The 12,352-nt window shown below is 35.3% G+C and overlaps 1 protein-coding gene across 4 annotated transcripts; it reads left to right on the top strand.

Annotated features, from left to right (window-relative positions):
• Nucleotides 1–849: 849 nt before the first annotated feature.
• On the top strand, nt 850–12,144 carry LOC142336818 (chymotrypsin-2-like). 4 transcript variants are annotated; one of them, XM_075385755.1, is made up of 5 exons: nt 850–886; nt 1,140–1,476; nt 3,992–4,208; nt 7,570–7,993; nt 12,008–12,144. In XM_075385755.1, the coding sequence occupies exons 2-4, from the start codon at nt 1,218–1,220 to the stop codon at nt 7,961–7,963; spliced, it is 870 nt and encodes a 289-aa protein (XP_075241870.1). In that variant the 5' UTR covers nt 850–886; nt 1,140–1,217; the 3' UTR covers nt 7,964–7,993; nt 12,008–12,144. The 4 variants fall into 4 exon arrangements, with proteins under 4 accessions (XP_075241870.1, XP_075241869.1, XP_075241871.1 ...); XM_075385754.1 differs by lacking the exon at nt 850–886 and having other exon boundaries at nt 1,125–1,476; XM_075385756.1 differs by lacking the exon at nt 850–886 and having other exon boundaries at nt 1,125–1,476; nt 7,570–8,006.
• Nucleotides 12,145–12,352: the final 208 nt, after the last annotated feature.

The following is a 12,352-nucleotide window of genomic DNA, read 5'->3' as shown; positions in this document are numbered from 1 at the left end:
TAATTCTGACTCAATGGTTGAACTTAGACAGCTTTCCACAAGAAACGTCGTGGTCTTCAGTTAATCAAAATATCCTCTTGAGGGGACCGGCATTTGCTATCAGCTGGATTCCTGGTTTCTGATCAGAGTCTTCGAACTTTAGATGAGTCTCTGATCGGAACGCTGCTTTATGGTTGCCTCTTGGCGGAGCCAACATCCCTCAATAAAAAAAACAAAAAAAATTGAAAAAAATGCACTCGAAATCAGACCTTCCAGATCGAATTGACCTCTGATCAGACCGAACCCAGACCATAGTCCAGACTATAAAGACTGTGATCAGACCTTCCAGACCGAATTGACCTCTGATCAGACCGAACCCAGACCATGGTGTAGACTAAAAAGACTATGATCAGACCTTCTAGACCGAATTGACCTCTGATCAGACCGAACCCAGACCATGCGCTCGAACCGCTTTCCAGACCCTGTAATTTCGGTCTGGGAACACAGGGGTCTGCGCTCGATTGGGTCTGATCATAGCTCAATTTGGGTCTGGACCAAAACCTGGGTTGGTTGCTATGATTTAAGGATCTCTTGCGTTTCGGCCTCCAAAAGATTTTTGTAACCTCTTGCATAATATTTGTTTTTACAGCATGTTACAATTTAAGCAAACAAGTGTGTTGGGGGTGTAATAGTTTTATGCCCACTAAGCTTTTGGGAATATTGGGCAAAACGGAAGAGTTCCAATTTATGTTGAATTTTTAGACCATGTGAAGTAGAAATGACGATTAAGAAGTGTCACTATTATGTGACACAATTTTTCGTGGTAAAACTCAGAAAGTCATTCAGATTTTTGGTGGTAAAAACAGTGATGCATGAACAAACCTCTCTTGTCAAACAAGTGATTTAAGTAATGGTTAAGTGACTCTGCTTGAAGTCGCTGAGAACTTATCGCTTATCGAGGACAGCGAAGCGGTTCAAGATATTAAGTCAGAATTTCGAAGTGACCTCTGCAGAGTCACGTAACCATTACTTAAAACACGAAACGCGCACATTTTAAAATGACGAAAGTCATCGGAATTCAACTTCCGGCTAAGTAGCGACTTCCGGCATTTTGACTTCTGGCACTGTAGACTTTCGGCATTTTAAATTGTGCACGTGAGTGTTTTATTAACGACAACAATTCTACAAAATTAAATTATCTTCTTCCGCAAATCAGATATCCGAACTCTTCTGGAACTATGGTTGCTCAGAAATATTCTTTCTTAGCTATCTATGTGGTCATTTTCGCTCTATTGGACTTCCGTGATGAAATCGAAGCTCGCCAGGTAAATCAACGAGCAATAGTAAATGGTTACGATTCCCCCGATCGACAATTTTACGTGCGCATTGAAATGACTCGCTACAATAGCACAGACCACACCGAAGTCAGAAAGTTTTGCGGGGGCGCAGTGATCGACAGTTACTTCGTTGTGACAGCAGCACATTGCGTCGCTCCAGGTAACTGCTTACACAGTTCGACGTGTCAACGTTAATAATCATTAAAAATTTAAGAATTGAGGGATCTTTTTCGTTTGTGCCCCCCCCCCCCCCCCCCAGTATGTTATGTGCCCCCAGTTACAGAGCAGGTGTCATTACAAAGTAAATTATTATGTAAAAAAATGGCACGTGCGTCTGGGTAGTGCAAATAATATGAGGGGCGCAAACCGAAAAGATCCCTTTTTTAATTTTTTTGTAAGGATTTCGTTTTTTTTTGGCAATTGATTATTTTTCAAATTCACCGCTTCATGATGGCAGCGTAGAAATATTTTTTCACTTCATAAGTGGTAAAATAAAAAGTTTCAGCGCTAAAAATTGCTAACGTCACCAAAGTATAAGGCTTGTGTTTTCTCTAAAGTGAATTGAATCTAATTTAAATTGAAAAAAAAAAATATCTTAAATGTAAATAAGAATTGGTGCAGTGAAAGGCGAAGCTGCTGACATGTAGGAGGTCATACTTTCAACACCTAGGACAAAAATTCTTATTATGAGAACTCACACGGTTACAAAATGCACGGTTACAAACTGCAAATTTTACAAAAAATTTACCGCTAGAGTCAGGAAAAATTTACTAAAAATTGACTCTTTGAACGCATTCATTGCTAGAGATTTGGGCTCTTTGCGTATAAAGTCACAGCTATTCGTCGCACCTTTTAAAAAAATTTTTTCGTCACAGAACGTTGACCCGGTCACTTAGCTTCCGTACTTTAAATTTCAAATCAATTTTAAAAATTTTTGTCAACTAATTTTATTAGGTGTTGGCTTAACTTCAAAGATCAGAAAACAGATTGAAAAAGGAATGGTAGTTTTTTGCTGAAAAAGTTAGACCTCTCACAAGCTAGCAAAGCCCGAACATCTTAAAAGCAGAACAGTAAACTCGTAATTAATTTTCGGTTAAAAAATTGAGGAGCAGTGATTCTGAATTTCTAGTATTTCAACTTAAGAAAATGCTCTTGCAATTTTCTCGAAAGATTTTTCGGGTCTTTCACATTATAGCCCCCCAGTTTAGTGGTCAAATAACTTATAGCCCCCCATCATGGTACATATACCATAACGGGGGGTGGCATATTTTCATGGGAGGCTATAATGGAAAAGACCCCATTTTTTTGCTGTCAGCATAAAAGGCACTGAAAAGAAAACGACAACATTTTTAAATATCCCTCGACTTCTCTTGAAGAGTTTCTTCCCCAGTAACTTATGCACCCCCCAGATACAGCGCACCTGCTATTACATTGTAAAAAATTATGCAAAAATATGGCAAGTGCGCTTGAGGATGATATTATGATCCGCTAAGCTGGGATGGCGGTACCAACGAAAACCCCAGTGATTCTGGAATTTTTAATTACTCTCATAGAGAAGCCATTATTGTTAACGTGGGAGTATTTTCTAGGCAAAATTTTTGTTTGACCGTTTTGACTTTCCGAATGACTTTTACGCCATTAATTTGTTGCGTCTTTGCGTTATCTAAAATTCCCTCTCAATCACAATTTCAAGCAGCTGAACTCAATTCGCGGCAATTTAATACTCAAAGTCAAACAAAAAGTCCGCCGAAACTGGCGCCATTTTTCATTTTGAATCTTAATAGTGGTATATATTAACCTCTTAATGTGGTTAATTGAAGCCCACTGTTGAACTTCGAAGTCTCAAAAGACAATAATGACAATATAAGATAATTTTCTCTTTGTTGTTCTGACATTTTAGTTTTGCATGCTGTAGTTTTTTGGCTACTGCTTGAAAGCAATTCTGAGTTGTCTTCATTTTGAGTAACATGCAAAACTTGGCAAATTGTTATCGTATATGATCTTATAAAAAATCTAAAAAAAAAATGTGACGGTGTGCTAGCCGAGAAGTAAGGTGTGTGATTCACACGGCAATGATTGAGTTTTCAATCCCCTGCCTCCATGAAGCTGTCTGTGTTAGGATGAGCTCTTACTTCAAGATATCTTCAGGTTGACCACAGCCTGACCAATGTTGGCTTCAATGCCACGAAAAATTTTCAGACGCAAAAAATGACTATATAGTCACCAGAAATAAAGTCACCATGCTGAACATAACAAGAACACTCTGAAATGTGTAAGATCTGACAAAAATTGAAGGTTTATTGTGTAGAATCTGATCAGAACTGATAAACAATATTCATCGTGTAAGACTTGATAAATTGTCTCACAAAGTCTTAGTCAGGCGACGCATAAATTTATGAGTACTTATAAGACAATTTTGTAAGAAATTTTTAAGATCTTACACGATAAAAATTCTCAGATGTCCGGGAAAAGATAGCAAGAATCACTCAACCGTGAATCAACTTCTGGATCTACTCTTTCTCGGGCCTAGTTGATTATACCCTCTAATTGCTATTTGTGTTTGCTATAATATTACTATGTGAAAGGTTTCAAGCGCGCTTGGGGACCTGAAAAGTTGTATCCCTTAAAATTTATATACTTCAGTATTTAAAGCTAAATCAGTCTTGTTTTTATAGAAGCGAAGGAAATGATAATAGGGAAACCAGATGTTCTTGTTGGCGATTTTTCCAAAAATCCTTTCCAAATCTCTCAAAAGTTTACCGCTGAATTTATTGTGCACAAAGATTACAATATGGATACAGTGGCTAATGATATCGCTATTCTCAGGTTACCTGAACCAGTACCAAGAAGCAGGATAATTAAAATGTGTCATCGCAGCTACTTCGGAGAAGGGATCTTTTTCTCTTCTGAACCCCCCCCCCCCCACCCACGGCAACATCTTCCAATGAACTTCTGACGCTCGAAATTTTGAAAATTACGTTTAAGCGGAAGTAAATAAACAGAAAGAATGTAACTTTTTGATAGGACTACTAGAAAAAACAAATATCATTGAAATCAAATAACAAACATCAATTACGAAAAGGTAAAATCAAACTCGCATCAGATACAACCTAAACAAAACAAATCATCCTATGCTTCATTAGAAAAGATTTAGGACCTGCCCTCAATGCGACTGTGTTACAGGTCGACAAAAAGGGGCGAATTTCAAATATATGTGTCTGTTTTTGAAAAAGAAATTAATTTTAAAGTGATTAAAATCATTATATGTTAACTGAAATTACAAAAATGTTCATTTTCATCTCCATAGGAGGCAATTATCATTGTCCATCTTACGTCAAAAGGCAACAAAAAAGAAAGATAAACATCGAAAAACTGAAAAGTTCAAATTTTGAGCAAGAAAGGCAATGAAGCTGATAAAAAAATAGGTATTTCAAAAAGAAAATTAAAATTCTCCAGTTGCGAATTTTTGCAGAGCCATTTGGACCTATCATTAAACTTATAAATTAAAAAGAAATTATCAATCCTCTAAAATGTACAAACATGTTAAAATCACAAATATTTTATGAAATCTTGTAGTCAAAAAGCGAGAAATAATGGTTGAAAAAAAAACCGTTAAAAAATTAAAATAAAAGCCGACTACAAAACGGGTTATGACCTCTCTTTACAGAGTTTAAATTAATATCGACCAAAGAATGACTTTAAAAAATGCGAGGATGGATACTTGGATTTCAGAAAGAGAAAATAAGTTTTTACAAACAAATATTTTCAAAAAACAGACATAAGATTTCAACTCATAGGGACTGATTAACTTGCAACACCTCAGGAAGCCTATCGCGCATGTTTTTAATGAGAGTAAGTCTAAAGACTATAAAACAACTACAAATACAGGCCGAAGCCAAAATGTCACAAACGGTTTTAGATCACAGTGTTGAAGACACTGTGAAAAAAATAGGGTGTTATCTGCAAGAGATGTAAATTTTTTAAAGGTCTCATCTGAATATCAAAGGGTTCAAAAATTTCCTAAAACTCGAAAATTTCCTACAAAATTAAATGTTTTAAGCCATCAGTCAAAACAGGGAACACAAATTTTGATCAATAAAAGCAATTGAGTTTTCTTATCAATGAGGTTGAGTTACACGATGACAAAATTGAGAAAATAAAGAGGATAGTTGAAAGTTCTTATAATTTTTTTAAATTCTTTTGAGAAACAATTAGCTATAAACTGAATCGTTAAGTGGTTCCATTATACGTCTTGGGGAAACAATTGAGACCGATAATTATCAATTTAATGTCGCATAGCATCAAAAAGTATGAAAAACACAGGCAAAATATTTCAAAAACTCCAATAAAATTTGCTAGACGACTGTGTCTCAGCCTATAAAACACAAACTATTCCACGAAAACTATTACCATATGCAGTTGCTCTTCTTTGCAGCGTTAAAAACTTTTGCAACACTGCCTTCTATCATTTGGATCTATCAGAAAGCGGCAGTATAAAAAAACTAAACGAACCAATAAATTGTGCAATTATAATCAAAAATCATTTTTTAAACTCTTTTTATCGAAACCAAGAAACCATTACAAAACAAAACAAAAACCGTTACAAACATTGATTATTTATCCACAAGAAATGTGTTTTGGCCTGAATTTACCTATAGTACGCCGGAAGTTGAGAGAACTAACAGAAAATAAGCGAGAGAACAAATATGTGATGATGGAAAAATTTTAGACGTTTTCCTAAAACAAATGTATTCAAAGTCATACGAGACATTAGGTAACAACTGAAAGCATTGTCTTGGCTCGCTTATAACTTTTAAATAAACCAATTGGATCTTGGATTTGCAGGACAATGTCTGTGGACAACAGAGTATAACTAATGAAAGAAAAACATAAGAAGCCTATAAATTTCTACGAAAACATTTGCTCAAAGCCAAAAGCTTAACTATGAAACCATAATATGTTCCATAACAATTTTACTGTAAAAGTCCTTGTTGAAATTAAGATAAGCTCTGATATTGCAGCGCGTCTAAGAAAACACTTAAACTTCCAATGGTTGTGAGTTACATCCATTTCTAAACAAAATTTTCCAGTATATCAAAAATAGAATCTTTTCCGTTTGTGCCCCTCTGCTACAGAGCGCGTGTCACTATACGGTAAATTATTATGTAAAAATTTTGCAAGTGCGTTTGGGGGAAGCAAATAATATGTACCCACTAAGCGTGGGGGTAAAAACTGAAAAGTTTCCAAAAACGAATATTGCATTTTGTATAGTTATCGAGTTTATATTTGCAAAAACTGGCAAAATTAGAATTTCAGAAGCTATTAGAGCCATGGAGAGTACAAATAGCTCTGTTGTTGAGCTTGCGAAGGATATTAACTCAATTTTTGAGCTGTGTATTTCCAGAAAGTATAAAGAAAGTGGGCTAAAAATGCGTATTGTGTCCCATTTTTGACAGAAGTCCCACTTTTCAAAATTTCGCAACCCCTAAAAATTGTAGGTCATCATCATGATTAAAAAGTGCATCGTCCAAAATTTCAGTTTTTTAGACATTTTTTGTATTTCAAGTTTTTCCAATGAACATTTTCAATGAACATTATGCGAATCAAAACCAACAATGTAGTCTATTTTCAGAAAAAAAAGTGTCTATGCGAATAAACTGTGCATAATTAGGTAGCAATATACTCCATGGATACACCGATACAAAACTGCGCCTTCGATACACAACTAGAATGCAATATTTCAGTACTATATGTTATCCTAAAAGGGTCCGGGTGACTATTTTGTTCGTCTAAGCCTCTTGAGTTTTTATTTCTAAAAATTAGATAAACCTGTAAAAGCCGGTTGGCAGTAAGTTCTTGAGTTGCCTTGGAGCTCAGTCTTCTCTAATTTTGATATTCGCCTAAATTGTTTAAAAGAATTAATTTCATGGTGCAAAGGCCGGTTTTCCAATTTATAACCGCACCCGCGCTCACCAAAACCTACCTGTGCCCCTATCCCCAGAGCACCTCTAACCCCCCCAGTCAATTAAAATGACTCCCTAAACCGCAGCTAGCTACTGACGAAGCCAACCTCTCGCCAGTCTCTTAAGTGCAGTTCGCCAGAATTTAGTAGGTTACGTTTTTAAGTATACGAGCCGTTGAATCGTAAATGAATTGCATTAATATGAAACTTGCGTCTGTGGGTTGGAAATGAAAAAAATTAGGCACTCAAAAAGTTGGGTGGGGGTACAAACGAAAAAGCTGTTGGGAAAGGAATCCTTGCTGCATGTGGACTGGGAAAAACTTATAAAACAGAGGATGGAAATGATTCATTACCTCTCGTTTTGCAAGAAGTTAAACTGGCCGAAAGCCTAGATTTCAAAACTTGTAATTTAGAAACAGACTTAAAGTTATATCCGGAAATAAAATTTAACCCAGAAACCGAAGTGTGTACAGAAGACAGCAATGATAACGGGTTATTCGAGTCGACCTGTAATGGAGATTCTGGGGGGCCACTTTACCCCTTAAATGAACAAAATAAACCAGTGTGTCTGTACGGACTGACCAGCAACGGTGACGAATACTGCAGAATACAAAGTGGTATTTTCACTCGAGTTTCAGCATACGCAGATTGGATTAAGAAAAATATGGAGATAATGAGTGGTTGATTCAATAAACTTGTTATTACTACTAAACGGGTAATACAAACAGGTATCAGTGAATAGTTATCAAATATTATCCGTTTGTCGCTCCTCCCCCATGTACGTCATGCACCGCACACCACTACATATTAAATCATTGTGTAGGGGGGGGGGGGGTGCAAATGCACCAAGCTAGGGGAGTGCAAAAACAGAAAAAAATCTATATTTTCCTTTTGTTTGCTACCCTGGTGATGAGCTTGCAAGACGGTATAAAATGTGCAAGAGTCTTGCAAGAAATCCCCAGTGATTATGGAATTTTTATCGTGTAAGATCTGATAAGATGCTGATCAAAAATTTTTATCGTATAAGATCAAATCTGGTCTTACACGATAAAAATTCTGCCATGCGTGAACTTTAATCGTGTAAGAGCTGATAAGATACTTTTCAGATCTTATAAGATAAAAATTAAACTTTGTTGAATTTTTATCTTATAAAATGTGATAAGTATCTTATCAGATCTTACACGATAAAAGTTCACACAGGGAAGAATTTTTATTGTGAAAGATCTGATTAGACATGTTTTAAGGCTTTCAAAATAACCGTATAACGTAGTCATGTTCCTATGAAAGTAAAAAAAAACTAATCGATCAACCAAACATTTATGAAAAAAAAATGTTTTTGATTCTTTTTTGGCGGCAGTTTTTTTGTGAGTCTTAACTAGGTACCATCTCTCCGTAAATTTATCAGGTAAATTTATTAGTCCGATAAAGTTTTGGTCTTTGAAGAAAATATTTCATCCTAGTTTGACAATCTCCGCTTCAGAGAAAGCCTGACACCCGAAAAACTTTTTCACAATATCTTATAAGTCTCAAAAGACAATAAAAGATACTTTTCTCTTTGTTGCCCTGACACTTAAGTGTTGCATGATGTAGCTTTTCGGCTATCACATGAGAGCAACTCTGAATTGTCTTCAATATGAAGAGCAAGCAAAAACTTGCAAGAACTTTTATCGTATAAGATCTGATAAATATCTTATCAAAAAGATGAGTCATAGCTTTCCGAATGTTTATCCTACAAGATCTTATAATATTCTTATAAGATTTTACACGATAAATATTTTTTGTTAGGCAGAGTTTTTGTCGTGTAAGATCTTATAAGGCAGAAGTTTTATCTTGTTAGATCTGACAAAAGTTAATTTTTATTGAGTAAGATCTTATCAGACATGATAAAAAAATTTTTATCGTGCAAGACTTTTCTTACAAGGTCTTAGTCAGGCGACGCATAGTCTTATAAGAACTTATTAGACAATTATTTGAGACGTTTGTAAGATCTCACACGATAAAAATTCTCAAATGTCAGGGGATGAATCCTACCTAAAAAGTTTGAAAGCTTTTGGTTGCTCTAAGATGTGTCCCATCAGCGAAAATATAGATTTTTGATTTGATCAATAAGTCGGCATTCCAATAGTCAAAACATATTTGAGTATAAATTTAAAGATGAGTAGATTTTTGAATATTGACAGAAAACTAAAAGTGCTCATTCAACTACGAAAACCGCTGCATACTTAAAAAAATTGCAATAATGTCAGTTTTTTCTGAAATGAGCCTGCGAGCTTTTTCTTGTTCATTCTTATCAGGTTATTCAGCTTTCGGCTTTTTAACAATTCAAAAAGTCTTAAACTCTAATTAAGAAAATTTCCAAAAAAAAAATTGATGTTTTACATGACCCAGTATATGTAATTCTAGAAAAGACATACCTTTAGTGACAAAATTTCGGATCTTTTCCGTTTTTACCCTCCCATATTAGTGGGAGCATATTAATTTGCACCCTTCAGTCGCAGCTATCATATTTTTAAATAACGATTTACTATTTAATGACACTTGCTGTATAACTGGAGGGGGGTATAACGTACTGCGGGGGACAAAAGGAAAAAAATCAATTTTCATTTGAATGTATTTCAAAACACCAATAGCAGACGCTATCTTGTTTAATTTTTTCTTCAATTTTTCTTAAAAACTGCCTGATATACAACGCCTTAGCAGCAAAATAATGTTTTTTCTGGCATCAAGTCAAAAAAGACCCCTATTGTTTTTCTGAGACTGGTCGTAAAACTGGTTTTGATTCAATCCATTTTTGGAAAACTTGCACCCGTTTAGCTGCAGCACATATTAGAGAACTCCATAATTTGCTTCTTTTTGAAAGAATGTTTAACAACTTGAGGAAACTTGGATCTTTTCCATTTGTGCCCCCAGCTTAGTGGGTGCATATTATTTGCTCCCCTTAGACGCACGTGCCATATTTTTCATAATGATTTACTAAAAACAATTGTAGTGGAACGTGCTTTGTCTGGGGGTTGCATAATGTACTGGGGGTTCAAAGGGAAAATATCTGGAAAATTTTTCGGAGTTCTTTGGATTGTTTTGACGAACTGCGGAAACCAAGATAAAATTTAGAGCTAACTTACAGCAAAGAAATAATTTACCATGATTGAGGGGCTATGAGTTATCTGACAATTAAGCTGGGGAGGGGCGGGATTTAAAGGGAAAGACACAAAAATCGTCTACGGAATCAAAATAATTCGCTTCCTTTGCTTCATTGAAATCTTTTTCGTTTGTGCCCCCCGGTACGTTATGCGCCGCCCAGTTACAGAGCACGTGTCATCCCTAGTGATTCTGGAATTTTTATCGTGGAAGATCTGATAAGATGCTGATCAAAAATCTTTATCGTGTAAGGTTTTATCTGGTCTTATGCAATAAAAATTCTGCCATACGTGAACATTAATCGTGTAAGAGCTGATAAGATACGTATCAGATCTTATAGGATAATAATTTAATTTTGCTGAATTGTTATCTTACAAGATCTGATAGGTATCTTATCGGATCTAACACGACAAAAAGTTCTTGTAGGGCAGAATTTTCATCGTTTAAGATCTGATAAGACATGTTTTAACGATAACGATTTCAAAATAACCGTATAACGTAGTCAAGTTCTTATGAATAAAAAAAATAATCGTTCAACTAACCAATTATGAAACAAAAAAACTTTGTTGATTCTGTTGTGGCAGCAGTGTTGTTGTGAGTCTTAACTAGGTACTATTGCTATACTTAGCAGTCTAAGATAGTTTTGATCGTTGAAGAAAATATTTCAGCCTAGTTTTATAATCACGGCTTCAGAGAACGCCCCTGGCACTCGAATAAACATTTTCACAATATCTTATATCTCAAAAGACAGTATAAGATACTTTTCTCTTGGTTGCTCTGACACTTAAGTGTTGCATGTCATAATTTCTTGGCTATTTCTTGAAAGCAACTCTTAATTGTCTTCAATATGAAGAACATGCCGTACCTCAAGAATTTTAAGCGTATAAGATCTGGTAAAAATCTTATCAAAAAGATGAGTCGTAGCTTTCCGAATGTTTGTCGTACAAGATCTTATAAGATTTTTGTAAGATCTTACACGATAAGATTTTTTTGTCAAGCAGAATGTTTATCTTGTAAGATCTGACAAAATTGAACGTTTATCGTGTAAGATCTTATCAGACGTGATAAAAAATTTTTATCATGTAAGACCTGATAACTTGTCTTACAAAGTCTTATTCAGGCGACGCATAATCTTATAAGAACTTATGAGACAATTTTGTAAGAAATTTGTAAGATCTTACACGATAAAAATTCTCAAATATCTGGGGATTACGGATCTTTTCTGTTTCGCCTCCCCAGTGTTTTTAACGCCCCCCACTTAAATATTTTATGTTATATAGCACGTTATTATGTAAAAAATGGATCGTGCAGCTTGGGGGCGTGAAAAATATAAGCCCACTAAGCTCGGGGAGGGGGGTGTGACAAAACATTATAGATCCGTCATTGAATAGTAAATCATTATGTGAAGAAATAAGGCACGTGCGTCTGGGGTGTGCACATATTATGCGCATACTATGATGGGGGGGGGGGGGTTGGCGCAAACGGAAAAGATCCCTTCAATGTATAGTTATTTAGTTAAATTGTTAATTAGTGCAATTAATTAGTCAAAAGTTAGTGGAATACAGATCAACACTGATCCCTATGTGAAAAGCAAGTGTCAGCCTTTTTCATCAATCTGCTACAAATATCAGAGTACCAATAGAAATAAGACAGCTTTTACTAGATTTATAATAATTCTTTGCTAGACAACTGCAACTATGTTGACCAAGCATTCTTAACAGATTTTCATTGCAAAGACCTTCCAATATCATATTAATTAGAATGCTAGTTTGTTCTGTCACTGTAACTTTTGTTTAATGATGCTCACGAAAAATTACCGGACAATAGTTTTTTTTTACTAAAGAAAACAAAACTTTTAACGAGACCATTTTAATACCATATTTTGATACCATTTTAATGATACTTTTGACTTTGTGCTGCGAGTGTCACTTTTATA

This window comes from Convolutriloba macropyga, chromosome 3 (genome assembly GCF_964194025.1).
Source record: "Convolutriloba macropyga chromosome 3, txConMacr16.3, whole genome shotgun sequence".
Lineage (NCBI taxonomy): Eukaryota > Metazoa > Xenacoelomorpha > Acoela > Convolutidae > Convolutriloba > Convolutriloba macropyga.
This window is presented reverse-complemented; position numbering and strand designations above follow the sequence as displayed.